Source organism: Apteryx mantelli, chromosome 9, assembly GCF_036417845.1.
Source record: "Apteryx mantelli isolate bAptMan1 chromosome 9, bAptMan1.hap1, whole genome shotgun sequence".
In the NCBI taxonomy this organism is placed as follows: Eukaryota; Metazoa; Chordata; class Aves; order Apterygiformes; family Apterygidae; genus Apteryx; species Apteryx mantelli.
Window position 1 is genome coordinate 15304703 of NC_089986.1, and position 17804 is coordinate 15322506.

General features: G+C 47.8%; 1 protein-coding gene across 1 annotated transcript in view; it reads left to right on the forward strand.

Moving 5' to 3' along the window:
* LOC106498380 (IgGFc-binding protein-like) overlaps positions 1–17804 on the forward strand; it is a 45146-nt gene that overhangs the window by 11107 nt on the left and 16235 nt on the right. Inside the window, exons 16-36 of the mRNA XM_067302183.1 lie at positions 538–713; positions 816–828; positions 1230–1471; positions 1567–1728; positions 2090–2258; positions 2580–3178; positions 3562–4126; positions 4290–4489; positions 4591–4971; positions 5410–5696; positions 6395–6666; positions 7068–7163; positions 7508–7597; positions 7899–7988; positions 9674–9921; positions 10257–10434; positions 11960–12068; positions 12575–12666; positions 13268–13444; positions 16601–16803; positions 17098–17242. Coding sequence (XP_067158284.1) covers positions 538–713; positions 816–828; positions 1230–1471; positions 1567–1728; positions 2090–2258; positions 2580–3178; positions 3562–4126; positions 4290–4489; positions 4591–4971; positions 5410–5696; positions 6395–6666; positions 7068–7163; positions 7508–7597; positions 7899–7988; positions 9674–9921; positions 10257–10434; positions 11960–12068; positions 12575–12666; positions 13268–13444; positions 16601–16803; positions 17098–17242 — 4494 coding nt within the window. The remainder of the gene's footprint in view (positions 1–537; positions 714–815; positions 829–1229; positions 1472–1566; positions 1729–2089; positions 2259–2579; positions 3179–3561; positions 4127–4289; positions 4490–4590; positions 4972–5409; positions 5697–6394; positions 6667–7067; positions 7164–7507; positions 7598–7898; positions 7989–9673; positions 9922–10256; positions 10435–11959; positions 12069–12574; positions 12667–13267; positions 13445–16600; positions 16804–17097; positions 17243–17804) is intronic.

The following is a 17804-nucleotide window of genomic DNA, read 5'->3' on the forward strand; positions in this document are numbered from 1 at the left end:
TGCAGCCCTGAGAATCAGCCTGTGGTACCGCCAGGGCAGGCAAGGATCTACTGTGGGAGGGAGGAAGTAATGCAAAGCTTGATGGCCAGACTCTTCTCAGGGGAAGAGGAATGGGTGTCTGTCAGGAGACGCTGGCTTCTCTAGAGACCGATGATGAATGGGTCTGAAAGCTGCCGAGTCAGGCTAGGATTATGGCGATGCTTTGGAGAGACGGAAGTGATGCTGTTTCCCAGCCGAAACCGTCCGTCTGGCATTGCCCACGGGGAGCAGGGTCCGTAGGTAGACTCAAGGCTGGGTGTTTGTGGCTAGAGAAGGATGTGACATCTGTTTGCGCTCCGCGCCCTCGCCTGCCTTGAGCGGCAGCAGGGGGTGCTGCCGAGCCGGTGCTTGGGTTGTTGCAGAGTGCTTTGTCCGGTTTTGATGGTGCACGTCAGTGTGGCTTGCGCTTTGTTTCAGACGGCCACTACATCTACCTGCAAGGCAGCAATGCCTTCCCCGGTTTTGTGGCTCAGCTGGTCAGTCCGGTGTGCAGTTCAGAAGGACCGCACTGCTTCCGCTTCTGGTATCACATGTATGGAGTGGCTGAAGAAATGGCCCTGCGGGTGTACGTGGCTGAGAACGAAGAGCTAGTGATGATCTGGAGCAGTGCTGGGAACCATGGGGACAGATGGAACTTGGGAGAGGTCACGGTGCACAGCACAGGAAACATGCAGGTAGGGCAGGGGCTCTGACTGCTCTCTGAGGCGGACCGTGCTTTGAAATGGCGCTTCATGTATACGACTGGAGCTAATGCTGGAAACCAACCCTTTCCCTAGATTGTCCTTGAGGGTATGAGAGGCGAAGATTTCCGGAGCGATGTAGCATTGGATGATCTGTCCATCGAGAAGGGATACTGCCCAGGTTTGTTTCCTGCGTGGGGAAGGGTGACTTGAGGGAAAGTTGTTGCTTGTTGAGGCAGTCCGTGTCGTTTCTGCCCTGGAAAGGAGCTTGTGAGGGAGGAGTGAGTTTGCATGTGCATTGTCTCTCTCATAGGCGATGGGCCTACACCATCACCAAGCCCCAGCACCACCCCATCTTCGACAGGGACTCCAACACCAACACCCGTGCCAGGCTCAGGTGAATAGAGTAGAGCAGTCATGGGGCTGCAGTGCTTTTTGCAGGGTGGGCAGGGGAGAAGAGGCGGCAGGAGCTGTTTAATGGAACGCTTCCTCTGGCCTTCCCTCTGTCAGGGACCTGTGTGGTGGAGGGAGACCCTCACTACCACACGTTTGACAAGCAACTACACCACTTCATGGGCACCTGCACCTACACCCTCTCCAAGCTGTGCGAGAGCAACAGCTCACTGCCCTACTTCAACGTGGAAGCAGCCAACGAGCACAGGGGAAGCAACACTCGCGTGTCCTACGTCCAGTACGTGGACGTCGATGTGTCCGGCCAGCGGATAAGGCTGGGGAAGGGCGGAGTGGTGACGGTAAGCCCGAGGGGGAGCGACGGTGGGGCAGTGTGAGGAGAGAGAGCCGTACCAAATGGGTTGCAGCAACCCTGCCTTGGCTTCTGTCCTTCCAGGTCAACGGAGTGGAAGAGGTTGTGCCCTGCACCCCATCAGCAGGCGTGCAGGTCTCGTCCAGTGGGTTCTACACCGTGGTCTCAACAGACTTTGGCTTGAGAGTGAAGTTTGACGGGAAGCATCGGGTGGAGGTGACGCTCCCGAGCACCTTTGGGCAGAAGGTCTGTGGCATGTGTGGGAACTACAACGGGGTGGCAGCAGACGACTTCCTGAACCCGGAGGGGGTGCTGGAGCCAGACTCCACCAGCCTGGGCAACAGCTGGCAGGTGTCCAACGATAGCAGGTGCGTGGCCCCCGGCGCGTCTGGTGTCAGGCAGACATGTCAGGTCCATGTGTCAGGCATGGTGGGGAGGGTGAGACACCAGGAGAAGCCCACGGATAACCCAGGGGCCCTTCTCCCTCCCTTTCCACAGCTGCTCACCCGGACCAGATCCCAGCCCAGCCTGCAACGAGACGGACAAGCAAGTCATTGCCAGCAGCCTCTTCTGCGGACTCCTCACTGACCCCAGCGGCCCGTTTGAGTTGTGCCATGCTGTGCTGAGCCCCAGCGGTTACTTCAACACCTGCCTTTATGACCTGTGTGAGCTGGGGCTGGATCGCGAGGTCCTGTGCAACAGTTTGCAGTCCTATGCGGACGCTTGCCAGTCGCTTGGTGTGAAGATCCCCGCGTGGAGGAACGCAACGTTCTGCCGTAAGTCAGCACGCAGAGATGCATTGCTCTGCTGACTCTGTTGGGCCCCAGTCTCATTGGTTCAGGGGTTCAGTCCATTTTTCCTTGGAAAGCGGGTTTGGAAGGAGGAAAGAATTCCGTTTCCCTGTGCTGGCTGATGACTGTGGGAGGACCCTGTGTCAGCTGAATTCATATGCAGGTCCTTTCCACGCAGGAGGCATTATAAGGTGCCAGCCGGTGGGAGTTAGTTTCCTAAATATGCAGTTACTGCTTGCTGACCTTAAGAGGACTCTGTGTGGAGGAATCCTGACGATTTCCCTGGTATTCCGTTTCTCTCCACAGCCATCGAGTGTCCTGCCAACAGCCACTACGAGCCATGCGCTGCAGCCTGCCCTGCTACCTGTGTTGACCCTATGGCTCCTGCTAGTTGCAGCCTGCCGTGCGTGGAGGGATGTGTGTGTGACAGCGGGTACCTGCTCTACAATGAGCGATGCGTGCCCAGCCAGCAGTGCGGGTGTTGGCACAACGGGCAGCACTACCCGGTGAACTCGGAGTTCTGGACGGACAACACCTGCTCCTCGAAGTGCACGTGTCCAGGGCGGGGGAGCAAAGTCCAGTGCTCCAGTGCCTCCTGCCCGGCAGGCCAGTACTGTGGAGTGCAGAACGGGAAACCCGACTGCTTCCCGTACTCTTACGGCATCTGCCACGTCCATGGGGACCCTCACTACAACACCTTTGACAAAGTGACGCACAACTTCATGGGGAACTGCACCTACACCCTGGCCAAAGTGTGCTCCAATGCCACCTCCCTGCCCTACTTCAATATTGAGGCCAAGAACGAGCATCGTGGGAACCCCAGGGTGTCCTACGTGCGCGAAGTCCTGGTTGAGGTGCATGGAGAACGCATTGCAATCGTCAAGAACGAGCGGAGCCAAGTGCTGGTAGGGAGCTGGGCTGGCGTGAGGGTGGTGTGGCTGCAAGATGGGGGTGTCTTTTCTTGGCAGGGTCTTGCCCGAACCGGACCCTTTTGTCCCAGGCCCGGGTGGGCTCCCCATAAACCACTGGGGCACTGTCTCCACGGTGTTTCCACTGTGGAAGGGCTGGAGGAGGAAGAGGGAAAGAGGGAATGTGGCCAGTGTAGAATACAGGCCCCCGCGCAGTGCAGGGAAAAGGCAGGGCTGGCCAAGCCTCAGAGGTGCCCGCGTGTGAGGGGAGCGTGGGCACCGGTGTGCTGTGCTGCGTTCTGGGGCCTGTTTTCCCCGTGAGGGAGGCCTCAGGGAGGCTGCGCACAAGTCCAGGGCCCATTGGGGTGTGTCTGCCCTAGGTCAACGGGCTGCGCCGGACCCTGCCGGTGAGTGCAGCGGGAGGCGCCGTCACAGTGAGCAGGAGCGGCCGCTACATCAGCCTGGAGACAGACTTCAACCTGAGAGTGTCCTATGACGCCGACCACTCGGTGGAGGTGAAGGTGCCCACCACCTACTTCAACCTGACCTGTGGCATGTGCGGGAACTTCAACGGCGAGAGACAGGACGATTACATGATGCCCGACGGGCAGCAAGCCGCAGACTCCAACGCGCTGGGAGAGAGCTGGAAGGTCCCAGACGACGACCCCTCTTGCGGCGTCCCCGTGCCCCCCGCACCCTGCAGTGCAGAAGAGGAGAAGCTCTACCAGTCGGACGGGTTCTGTGGCGTGCTGACCGCCAGGCCTGGCTCTTTTGAGAACTGCCATGCCGTGATCAACCCCCAGAGCTACTTTGAGACCTGCCTCTACGACCTTTGCGCCCTGAACGGTAATCAGGAGGTCCTGTGCGGTGCTCTGGAGGCCTATGCTGACGCGTGCCAGGCAGCGGGCGTGACTCTTCTTCCCTGGAGGAATGCCACCTTCTGCCGTGAGTACCTACCTTGGATTTCCCGGAGGAAAACTTGTCACCTCCTGTGCGCCAAGCCTGTGGCCACAGCATTTCTCGCCAATTCTTTAGCCTTCCCTTTCCCAGAAAGTAGCCATTGTTCTTGAGGGCTTTTCTGGTCCTAATTGTCCTCATCCCCTTGCAGCCCTGCTGTGCCCTGCCAACACCTACTATGACCCTTGCATGACCGGCTGTCCTGCCACCTGCCTCGACCGACAAGCCCCACAGAACTGCTCCAAGCCCTGTGTGGAGGGCTGTGCGTGCACCTCTGGCTTTTTGCTCAGCGGAGACACCTGTGTGCCCGAGGCCCACTGTGGCTGCCTCTTTGAGGGCAACTACTACAGCGTGAGTGAAAGCCCTGCCCCAGCTTGCTCCCCTCCCAGGGGACTTGTTTTCCTCTGTTTCCCTGCCTGATGCGCGGGTGCTCTGTGTTTCTCTGCCTGCAGGAAGGCGAGCGCTTTGTGAGCGAGAACTGCACTCGCCAGTGCCGGTGTGAAGCCAACGGCCAGATGGTTTGCTCTGCGTTGTCCTGTGGTGAGGATGAGGTCTGCAAGATCCAGAATGGCCACAGGGGCTGTTACCCAGCCAGCACTGCTCTCTGCCACATCTACGGAGACCCGCATTACAGCACTTTCGATGGGAAGCTTCACCACTTCCAGGGCTCTTGCAACTACACAGTGGTGACGGGCTGTGGCAACTCCTCCGTTGGGTTCACTGTCACCACCCGCAATGAGCATCGGGGCAGCCAGAGCTGGACAGCCCTTAACTCTGTGGCGCTGTCCATGGAAGGCCTCCACATCGCACTGCAGAAGAACAAGGCAGTCTACGTAAGCCCCTCGTGTTTAGACGTGGGAACAACCGTCTTCCAAAGTACCATTTCTTGGTTGCTTTCCCCACCCGGTTTCCTTTCAGGAAATCAGCTTGAATTCTTGGGTCCCCAAGAAGTGCTCGATATTCCCTGAGCCTGCTGGCGTGCTCGTGGAAGAGCATGGCGGGTCTCTGAGTGGGGAGGATATGACTGCAAGCACAGCAACAGCTTTTCTGCTTGCTTGCCTGAGCTTTGTGTGCACCGTATGTAGAGTAGCTGCTGTCCTTGTACGTCCGGGCAGGGTTTCCCGTGCCATCAGCGCTTCTGACTCCCTGGGCCCTGGCACCATGGCAGGGAAGAGCACTGACTTTTCAGTGGAGGGCACCTCTTTATGTTTCTCTCTCTCTCTCTCTCTCTCTCTCTCTCTCTCTCTCCCCTCCCCCCACCTCGTATTCAGATCAATGGTGTTGTGGCCTCCCTGCCTGCTTCTCCTATCCCCAGCGTGACCGTTTCCCTGAGTGGCTCCTACGTGCAAGTTTCTACCAGGCTGGGCCTGCAGCTGCAGTTCAATGGGGACCAGGAGCTCCTAGTGAGGGTGTCTGAGAAGCACAAGGGCAAGCTGTGTGGATTGTGTGGGACGTACACCGGGAGCCAGCAGGACGACTTCATGAGACCCGACGGGGTGATAGTGCCTGATTTCAATGACTTTGGAGCCAGCTGGATGGTGCCGGACAATGACTGGCCGTGAGTCCTTGTCCTGTAGCGTGCATAACAGATGAAGGGGAGCCTGGGAGACGGCAGCTGTGGGTGGAACAAGGAGGGAGGGTCAGGAATGGCAGGAGCGAGCCCACAGAGAGGAGGCAGTTGTGGGAAGGCCTGCAAGATCAGGTGGAGGCTCCAGAGCAGCAGACCTGCGGCTCCTGTGTCTGCCCCGCTCTGCTTCACCCACCTCTGGGATGTCCTGTCTGCAAATAGATTCCAGCCGTGTGGCTGCTCCCCTTTCCCCTGAGGGCTGTCTCACTGGAGTTGGTGTCAGGTCCCCACCGTGCGGTTGGGGTTCACGGTGCTTTCTCCACGTAGGTGCTGTGCTCTGGGGTCCTTGGTGACCTCTGTGCAGGGCCCTGCGTCCCACTCTGCACAGTCACTGTTCCTGACCCCGAAGAGAGTGGTCCGGGGGGTGGGCGTGATGCTCTTCCCGAGCTGCGGGGGTGCCAACCGTCTCAGCCGTTTGTTTTTGTCTGCCTGATGCCGCAGAGGAGAATGGTGACTGTGGGCCGTGTTCCTAACCCTTGCAAACGAAATCTGGAGGGGGGTGTGTGTGTTTTCTTGGCAAGGGATCTGGGCTGCAAAGGCTGAGGCTTTGCATGGGGAAGAAGTCAGGAAATGGTGTGGCTGGGGCTCACAGGCTGCTGTGACCTCAGAGGTATCCATCTGCTTTGTAGGTGTGACCCAGCCACCTTCCCACCTGTGTCCTGCTCCCCCTCCCAGGAGGAGGCAGCTAACAAGCAGTGTGCAATCCTCACGCAACTTGGCGGCCCGTTCCAGCCATGCCATGCGGTTCTGCCGCCCAAATCGTACTTTGAGAGCTGCGTCTATGACCAGTGTGGCACCGGCGGCAGCACGGAGCAGCTGTGCAATGACCTGGAGGCCTACGCTACCGCCTGCACCCAGGCAGGAGTCACTTTGGGAGACTGGAGCGCTGGCACTGTCTGTGGTAAATGTCCCGTTGGTGTTTGTATTCAAGAGGGAGCGGTAAGAGTCTCCCTGCACGTTCTCTGTGGATGTGAGTAGTAGTTGTCCCTTGGCTCTAGGGCAGACAAGCCTCAGGGTTAAGATCCAGGAGCCCCACTGTGTCGCAGCAGCTCTGATGGGTTGGCACAACCCTTTCCGGCCTGGCAGTCCACGCAGGCCTTACCTCTGTTCCCCCACGTGTCCTGCCCAAAGCGTTCTGCACAGCGCTGCCTGTCTTTGGTTCTGGAGTGGCTCCTGGAGTGGCTTCATCAACGTTACCAGCTGTAGCTGGTCATCTGGCAGCACCGGGAGGTCGGCAGTGACATGTGGGCCTTTGTTGCATCCTGCGCCCAGTCACCGATCTTCCCCAACTCTGTCTCACAGGAGGTCCATCAACACCAACACCCACGGACCCCTTGCCGGACAGCACAACACAGCCTTCAAAGACACCATCACCACCAACAGCTGGGACAAGCTCAGGTACTGTCGTTTCCCAATCGCATCTTTTGCTGTTGTGATATCTCATCCCCATCCTTTCCTGTCTGTTGTTACTGTTCAGTTCACTTTATTATAGCCCATGGCCCAGAGGCCCGTGAGCATGGATAGGGCAGCTGTATTGGAGGGGCTGAGCTTCTCCTTGTGTCACCCTGCCACACTGACTGGGCACAGCTTGATTGCTGGGGCTCTTTCTAAGGGGTCACTGTTGGATCCCTGCCCTGGGCTCCTGTTGCTGGGACGTTGGGGTGTTTGGGAAGGGTGGACCAAGTGCCTGGAGCAAATCTCCCATGTTGACGCAGCTCTCCTCCCGCTCTGTCTTGCTGTAGGTCCATCAACACCAACACCCATGACCACCTTGCCAGAGAGCACAACACGGCCTCCACATACAGCACCACCAACATCCCAGCCGAGCTCAGGTACTGTGGTTTCCCATCCGTATCTTGCTGTGGGTGCATAACTGTTCAGGTTGCATTCATTGTGGCCCACAGCTGAGGCACAGAGTGGTTGTAGTGGAGGGGCTGAGCTTCTCCTTGTGTCACCCTGCCACACGGACTGGGCACAGCTTGATTGCTGGGGCTCTTTCTGAGGGGTCACTGTTGGATCCCTGCCCTGGGCTCCCGTTGCTGGGACGTTGGGGTGTTTGGGAAGGGTGGACCAAGTGCCTGGAGCAAATCTCCCATGTTGACGCAGCTCTCCTCCCGCTCTGTCTTGCTGTAGGTCCATCAACACCAACACCCATGACCACCTTGCCAGAGAGCACAACACGGCCTCCACATACAGCACCACCAACATCCCAGCCGAGCTCAGGTACTGTGGTTTCCCATCCGTATCTTGCTGTGGGTGCATAACTGTTCAGGTTGCATTCATTGTGGCCCACAGCTGAGGCACAGAGTGGTTGTAGTGGAGGGGCTGAGCTTCTCCTTGTGTCACCCTGCCACACGGACTGGGCACAGCTTGATTGCTGGGGCTCTTTCTAAGGGGTCACTGTTGGATCCCTGCCCTGGGCTCCTGTTGCTGGGACCTTGGGTTTTTTTGAAGGGTGGACTAGCTTCCTGGTACTTCACTCTTTCATCTATGTCTGTTACCTTATATGTAAATTTTTAAATAGCCATTTTCTATGGCATCTTTTCAATTGCTATACATACAGTTAAAGTATGTTATGTATGTATTTTGTACATATGTTTGTAGTATTTTGCATGTCCTTTTTTATAGTTTTCTTTTAATTTTCATTTTATTTTTAATCATCTGAATTCAGTTTTTATTTTGGGAATTATCCTCTTATTCAGTCCTAGAAAAGGTTGAATCATTGTTTTTTTGTCATTTTAGTAGTTAGGAAATACTCTAAAATCTCAGTTTAAGGAAGTTTCAACTGTTTTTTTTCTTCCAGTTTTTACACACCAATCCTTCTACATATATCAGCTTGTTAAGTACAAAAGAGTATAAGCTCTCAGTTTGGTTTTCTTCTATTTTTGTGATATTAGTTTTACATATCGTTCCCAGAGTTTTGATAGTTTTTGTGAATAGTAGTTAGGGTTCACATATAGACATAACTGTGAGTGTAACTAATTTTTTAACATACTACTGAAAAGCAGAGAATCTTTTCTTTTTGATAAAGTCCATAAAACATCTGCAAGCTCAACTTGCCTAAGATTTGATGGTAAGATTTTCTGTTGGGAGCTTTAAAAAGGCAGTTTCTTATTAACACTCAAAACTTTACCCAGCATGTGCACACACACACACAGACACACGCACACTGAAGACCTCAAGCTGTACATATTATCACTGGCTACGAGGTGTCATGCATACACTGTTCAATAGAGATTCTATAATCAACATGAGTACAGAACCCCAGACAGCTGATAGTGCACCAGTTTTTTCTGGCTAACCAGCCATGAAAAGGTTTTGAGTAAGTTCTTCCTATTCAGTCTGAAATAGCATTTCAGACTTGGACATGAAACACTCACTGCTCTGCCTTACATACTGATGTCCTCATATCAACATGATACATCTTGCTCGTATTTCTGCTTCAACCTCTAGCATAGTTTTCTGGTACACAGAGGTACTGATTCTTTATGGCTTCAAAGACGAGAGTCTGGGCTGGGCTTTGGAACGTCTTGATTTCAGTCTCAAGACAGTTGTAGGCTCGAAAATCCTATTTAGATGAATGTGCATGATTCAGATTGACTCCTGATCTCAAGCTGCAGATGGTGGATCTCTATTTACTTTACATCCAATGAATCCCTGAATCAGGTGGTATGACCTTCAGGAGTTGTGAGAGTATCTAGGTGACTTCCAGTTACAGTAGAATGGCATTTTCTCTGTGGAAAGTTTGCATGACTCTTTTGTACTCTGTTGCTCACTGATGCCATCACTGTTATATCTGAGCAGCAATTACAAAGTAAAATGAAGTGTCTGATGGGGGCACAGTGGTTGCAGAAGTCTCTTAGAGATTCAGAAGGAATTGTTCTATCTTTCTTTTTCTTTCTTCCTAGGCCATGCTTCCTGCAGTGCCTCTGGGGATCCACATTATAATACTTTTGACCACAGAGTTCATAATTTCATGGGAAATTGCTCTTACACCCTCTCGAAATTGTGCAACGTCTCTCAGGGGCTTCCATACTTTCATGTGTCCACAACGAATGAACACAGAGGTGCCAACACCAAAGTCTCTTATGTGAAGTCAGTGCAAGTGGAAGTCTATGGCAATCAGATTTCTTTGCTGAAAAACAAGAAAGTGAATGTAAGAAAATTTTTGCTTAAGAGACATATTTTTGTATTTAATATTTTTAAACTGACATGCAGAAATTAAAAATATGAAATATGTTCTCTGGTTGTAGAGGTCATAAGGATTTTTCTCTTTTTTTCCATTGGTTAAATTGCCTCTTTGAATGAGCTTTCAAACACATTTATCCATGACTGCTTGGCTGTAATATTCTTTAATGGTTGCTTCCACTTTTCTTGCGCAAAAGATTATATGTTTCACTAAACTAATTTGTTAGATTTTTCATGAGCTTGTTGCTGGTAGTTGTAGGAGCCCCAGCAGACACAGGTTGACTTTTACAACTTGTTGTACAGGTGAATGGCAGCAGAATGAATCTGCCTGTATTTATTGAAAAGAAGATCATTATCCAAAGCAGTGGTGGATATGTTCTCCTGGAAACTGATTTTGGACTGTGGGTCAGATATGATGGAAACCACTATGCAGAAGTCTCTGTGCCCTCTGATTACAGTGGTCTGCTCTGTGGCCTGTGTGGTAAGTCATAGTCTTAGTCACTTTTAAATGAGTCATGGAGATTGGTGATTACTTAAACTTATTTCTTACCATGTCATATTTATTCTATACACAAGTAGTCCTTGTCAGATAGACCAGAATTTACATCAGTGAAGAAAGGTTACTAGAATTTCTCAGTTTCTAACAACCAGAACTTACAAACCTCATATCCCTCTGGAATGTTGTGAGTTATAACTGTAATATTTTTTACCAGCTGAAGAATCTCACTTCAGTTCTACAGTATAAATATAATAAGAGTAATGATTTGCATGCATCTACTCAAGAATCCTAAAGATATATTTTTCTGTTATTTATATTCTGGTGCGTTTGTCTTTCTTTGGGTTTAAGGATTGCTATGCTATTTCATTTCCTGAGTCATAAAAACCTGAGGTTGTTTCTAGAATAAGCTGAGAACAAGCTTCAGAATAGCTGACTGTCAGCATCCTCAAGCTTTCCTCCTGCTGTTTTCCTGTGCTGCTTTAGAAGCTGTTTATCCATCCTGGATGATCATGTTTATATGATCAAAGGCAAAAAAAAAAAAAAAGTCAGACTACACAGGCTCCTTTTCACCTGCTTCTTATTTCAACTCAGCTAGGTAGTGCCCACATTAAAACAAAGCTATGACGGAGATCCAGAATGGATAATTTGGAGCTGACAGACATGATGAATAAGAAAATTCATATCTAATTTCCAAAATTTTTTAAATGCCACAAAATATTAAGTGTTATACATAATACAAAAGATAGAATCCTTTGAGAATCCTGAGAGAAAGAACAAATCAGACATAAAGGGCACATTCCATTGAGTTCTGTAAGAAATGATGTTGCAATAGGATTGCTCAGTAAACAAGAGTCACGGAGGGTTTATATAGCTAATGAGAGAGCAGGATCCATCTGGAACTAGTAGTGACCAGTAATTTTTCATCAGTAGTGCTAGTAATGCCTGAACCTGAGTATGTTCAGTTGGAGCAACATTCTAGAATCATGTGATTACATGAAATGTACTTCAGGATGGAAATGTGACTGTAGAAATTGGAAGAGTAACTTGTTGTGTGAGTTTCTGGTTATGCTTTAATCTGGATGAACTGAAATTTCCTAGTTCAATGATGTCTCTGTAGATGTTTCACAGTTTCAATTCAGGAAACCTACTAAAAATGTAATGCTGCAAATGACACCATTTGATTTTTAATCCACCAAAATTCTACAGATATGATCCAAGGAAATTAGGGTTTTTTTTAGCTTATCAGTTCAGTCCTGTATGCAGTGTGATCTAGTTAGATAAGAATTTACAGTCTCCTTGCTTCAAGTCCACAACTCTGAAAGATAACCCTTGTCATCTATCAGCAAAGTCTAAAACACAAGTAAGCTCTTCTTATTTTGTCCAGTACACACTGATGTTGCATATATATTCTCACCAATTCATCATACTCTGTTTTACAACCTGAAACCTAGCTTTCTTCTACAGATTGAACTTCATGTATCCTATAAATCTCTTTTTACACTCACAGGTAATTACAATGGTGATCCAAATGATGACAACATAAAGCCCAATGGTGACACTGCAAGTAGTTCCACTGATCTTGGACAAAGCTGGCTTGTCCCTGAGAATAACACCATGTATGTACAGGAATCTAATCACATGACATTTTCTAATTAAACTCTGTAAAACCAAGCAGCTATCTACTCACTGGCTCTGTCATACAACACCATTTTGCATCTGAAGAAAACTTCCAACTGCCCACTGGAAGTTTGGAGCTCCCCCTTTATGTTATACAGGGAATGAGACAAGGGAGTGTGTCCTTTAAGTCTTGTTTTCCAAAGCAGGAAGTGTCTGTTGAGTGGAAGGAGGGAACTTCAGTCCAATTCCCTGATTGGAAACCATAACTAATTGGATCCCATAGCTCTTAGTTCAGCTACAAATGAGCCTTTGAATAGCCCAAAAGGCATCAAAAATGGAGTCCATTCAGTGATAGGGCTGACATCAGCCTTTCAAAGAAGCTGGATAAAGTCTTGTGACTAACAAAATACCCCCTGTTGTGCAGAGACATCATGTGCCAATCTTCCCCTAAAACCTGATGCTAAGAGATATGAAACAAAGATTTTATTATCCTTGCTTTACCCAGATGCTCCATTGGGACAGAAGAGCAGTGTGACCCTGTGCTGGAGAGTGAAGCAAAGAAGAACACAGTGTGTGGCATGATCACAGACCCAGCAGGTAGTACGTTGGTAGTTCTCTGAGCTATGTGATGGAGTGCATTACAAATTATACTTATATTTTCTGTTCTCTTTAGCCCATTGTTCTGAGCTCACATTGGAAGCATATAAAGCCTCCAGTACCAATGACCACTATAAAACTCATAGCTGCTTGGTCAAGATGTGTTGACCATTCAGACAATGCCAATGTGTCCATGAAGATCTGGGAACGATGCTCAGAGAGCCATAGTTGCTGTTTGATTTATAGTGACTTGCACTCTGCTTTCTCAGAGAAATCATCAGTAATTCAATACCATAAATTCTGTGGAGGTTCCCCGAATTAGAGACCCTCTGCAGGTATCTAGAACTAGTGGATTGCCTAGCCATCAACTCCTCATTTATGTAAGCTATGTTGTATCACTCATGCAAAAAGAAGAAGCAGGCGTGGTCCAGAGGGCCAACTCTCATTATCTGTGCTCAGTTTCAAGTGTTGGTATGGCTTACTGAACAAAGTTAGCCTGATACCTTACTTTCTGTGACAGAGAATAGGTGGTGGTGGTGATGAATCTTATCATTCCCCACTTTTTTCCTATACTTTTATCTATCTTTCTTGATTTACTCAGGAATCTTCAAGGATTGTCATGCCAAAGTGCCTCCAGAGAATTTCTTTGAAAACTGTGTTTATGACATGTGTTTCACTGGGGGACAAGCAATGTCCTTATGCTACGGACTTCAGGCCTATGCTGAGTCATGTACCAATGCTGGGATATGCATAGAGTGGAGAAATCCTACTCTTTGCCGTGAGTACTGTGATTTATAAATATCTATTCCAGATTTAAACTTTCAAAGTACGCACATTTTCTTCTACCTTTTACATGTATGTCATTTCATTTATGTAATGTTTCAGTATAGTCTGTCTTTTGTCATGTCTTGAGCCTGCTTCAGTTTCAGTGCCATTGCAATATTTGTATAAAACACTAATTTTCATGAACTTCTGGATACATTCAGGTCTAATTGTTCTGGAGCACATATTGCAATTTAGTTCTTGACTGCCACTGTAAGAGCGCAAGCTTGATCTTTAAATCTTCTGTTGTCAAATCTGGCTACATAGGAAAAAATTTTGTAAAGTCCAAAACCAGATGATCCAGGCAGAGTGTACGCACATGGAGTTAGCGCATCCAGCCACAGGAGATATATGAGGAGCTAGCCATTTGTGTTGGCAGCTCCTGCAGGGTGCTGTAAGAACAGCAGGTTGGTACATGTTTTGTAAGGGTGAGTCTCCGTGAGGACCTTTGAAAGGCCATAATGATACATATAAGAAGAGATTCCTTAAGCCTTGAGAGCCAGGACCACAATATGGCAAGGTAAGCAAGTAGATTTACTTAGATTTCCCTGCTATTTTAGAGTTTGTTTGTGATGGTGATAGGAGAATCTGGGAAGCTGTTCTGAAAGGAGGAGAGAGATTGTGTCTGCCAGGAGCTGATAAGACTGTCAAGGGGCTTTGTTCAGGAAATGTTAATATAATCTGTTATTGTTCACAGAAAACCAATATTTGCCTCTGACCCAGCTGTGAGTATCCCAACTGGTCCTAAACACTCCCTAATACAGCGTAACCTTCAAGTTTTAATAATTTCCTTTTAGCTTCTTGGGAAGGTTTGATTACACTCAGTTGTATCTTATGTAAGCTTCTGCATTGGTGGAATAACTGTTGCTGTTCTTCACTGAAAATCCACCATCCTCATTGCAGGCAGAGCTGATATTCCTGGACTCAACCCACAAAAGCTCATTGCTGTTTTTTGGACAAAAAACAGCTTAATAAGAGACACTGGGAAATAGCTGTTTCTAGAAAGTTTGCAGGTAGTTCTCTATAAAAAAAGAAAGCAGAAGTATTCTCAGTTATCTCCAGATTAATTCTCTTCAGAATGACCTTTTGGGAAGTTTTGTACACTGAGTTCATATTTCTCATAGTAAAGCTTTCTGGGAGTTCCACAGTGAATGGTCTTGATTTTATACAGTGCTGTGCAGTTTTACGCTTGTTAGACATCTTCCAAAGGGCCTTTCTATTCACAAAGTATACACCTGGCTAAAATAAGAAGTCCTCTAAAGTTCAACAACACTAAAATAAACCATCATCCCTCACTATGTTCTTATGCTAATTTTGATGATATCAGTTACTGCTGTAATATTCTTTGTGGATTAACACTTTATTTTTTTTTCTGGGATCAACAATTAGCTCTGCATTGAAGCCAAACCATAAAAATTATTGAGAGATTCCTGGAGTTGTTCAGTGTGGGAAAAGAATTACTATGACTTTTGAATGGCCTTTGATTTAACACACCCAGTGAGTCAGCGCTGGGAGGGCAGAGCACATAGGGACATCACATAAAAAAAGACAGAGTAAGAAATTAGCTTCTAACCCCCAAATCAGATTAAGGCTATGGACATCCAAACTCCATATTCTAAGGCAATAGCCTAGGGCCTAAAGATCTAGGGCTTGACTGTGGTTATAAAGAAGAGGATTACTCAGTCACATTAAGAGGACTGACTCTCAAGTGCTCTATCCATCAGTAATTCAAATAAAAACTCAGTTGGGAACTTGACAAGAGGCAGGTACTCTGACTAGATGGCTGGAGATGTTGGCTGTAATTGTCTGAGAGACCTAAGAGGTCCTGCTACAAGGGCAGAAGTGAATGAGAATCACATGGTGATTTATGATAGAATCTAGACAGAAATACTTTTTAGGCTTTTTAGATCACAGAAATGGACAAATGCTTGAAGATCTCTGTAAGATGTAATGTTTTCCATGAGGAGCACGCTTTGAGTGATAGAAGCCAAATTCTGCCATGAGCAGGAGGGATGTGAGAGTATAATATATTTTCTCAGGGGGTCAGGATGAAAGATAGAGTCTGTTTTTTAGTTCTATTTTTAAATATGTGGCAGGTGTTCAAATAGTAACTACAATAATGGGGCCATATCAGGTAGTACATGAAGAGATTCTTTTATTCCCTTAATTGAGTGACTTGAGTATCCAGGAAATAACAGAGCTTGTGAGGGTGACATCCTCTGTTCAGTCACTGAATACCTACAGCCTGTAGAGCTGTGGTTCAAAATAAAGCTGTATGAAACTCACCATTGTTCACTGTATTGTTGAAAATGAGTTTTAGATCCATGTGAAAAAGATTGTCCATGAAAAGCCTTGATCCCTCCTGCAGCCACGTCTGCTCTGGCCAGCCCAAGCTTTCTGACCAACTCCTCCTAGCTCTCTCCTTTGTGTCCTGAACTTCCCAAAGGTGGAAGGCCAGAGCACACATGGCTCTGACTCCAGATGAAACCTGCATGCTGTGCCTCAGTAACTTGTATCCCTCATGGCACAGCTGTACACATTGGAGCTGCTTAGGGAGATGGTGAATCATGGGGATTTATCTTCTCAGTATTCCTACAGTCCATAGCGTCTCTGCTGCCTATTGTCATTTACTAGTGAGATTCAGGGCTTTGAACACTGTCAAAGCTGTTTCCCACAGGCTACCAGACAGCTCTGCTTTGCTGCTTAATCTCCACTTAGATGCTAATGGTAGCCAAAACTGGAAGGGTGCAAGCTGTACCCTCTGCAGCAGGTCTGTATGTCTTTAATCCTCCAAAAAAAGGATTACTGAACCAAGTGCATATAGGCCTGCATAATCACTCCAGGCCCTACACTCAAAGCAGGGCTGGACTGTTTAAGTTCCTGTGTGAGGTGATGTGCAGAGTGGCCCACATTTCCTTGTCTTGCCCACCTTGACCTAAAGTCACTCACTTTCTCACAGTGCAAGAAAAGCCTTGGTAGTCAGCACTCTCCAGTGTTCAGGCTTTCTAACAGCAAATTTTAGTATACTTTCAGGAGAAAACAGTGAACACACTTTTTTTTTTTTTTATGATTTTGCCCTTTTGAGTGATCTTGTTTTTTGTTTTGTCTCTAGCGATGTCCTGTCCTGGAGGCAGCGTCTACAAGAGCTGTGGTACCAGGTGTCCCTCTACCTGTGTGAACACCTCAGCAGTTGATTCCTGCAGTTCCTTACCAGTGGAAGGTTGCTTCTGTAAGGAGGGCTATGTTTTGAGTGGAGACATATGTGTGCCAGAAAGCAGCTGTGGTTGTGTTGATGAAAAAAACCATTACTATCAGGCAAGTTATCCTAGGCGTTTGGAGAAAAAAATGAAAGAATGGGGGATCTCATTCTTTATCACCATAAAAAGAAAAATGTTAATAACACTAACAAAATTATTATTTACACTGTTAATAATAGCAAAATTGAAACTCACTTTGCCAGCCTTCCTGATCAGTGGACTGTGTGGCCATAATTGTGTAAATGATCATATATCATGGGCATTCAAATACTAAAAATTTGATTACCCCTTATGATATTACCTTTCCATTCATCATATAATATTTACTTCTACACTTTTCTTTTTCTCTCAGCTGGATGAAAGCTGGTTCACCAATTATACCTGCACTGAACGCTGCACCTGCAAGGCTAATAACAACATTGTATGCACACCTTGGGAGTGTGGGGTGCGAGAGGAATGCAGTGTTCAGGATGGTGTGCTGGGCTGTCACTCCAATGGTAAGTCCTCCCTGAAAATGGCTGTCAGTGTCAAGTCAATAATTAGAATCTTCTGCCCCTTCTAGCTTTCTCACAGACATCTTTCCCTATGTGATGGCAAAGTCCCAATGGACTACTGCCAGTGCTAAAAGATGAAAAGACAGGTGATGTGTCTTGCAAGCACTAATTCCATTCTATTGTAGTGGATATCAGTAGAAACTGATGCTGTCCCCAAGCTTGCAAGGTCACATGGGTTCTTTTTGTCTAGATAATACAAATCCTAGTCCCAAATCACCAGTGCTGCAAGCTCTACGTTTGGAAATAATTGAGAAGAACTGCAATTATGAGAGTCAGAATAGTTGCAAGGGCTTTAAATGTGTGTGTGTGTATATATGTATATTTAGATGTATGGTTATGTATTTATATAATACCAAGTAGAAAAGCTATGGGTTACTCCCAACTAACATACCTCATAGTTACAACTGCACATAGAAATAGCTAAAAAGGTTCATTTTCTGCCAAGTTGTCAATCTGTACATAATTTGCAAATTAAATTGAAGAGACACTTTCTGGAAATTTCTCT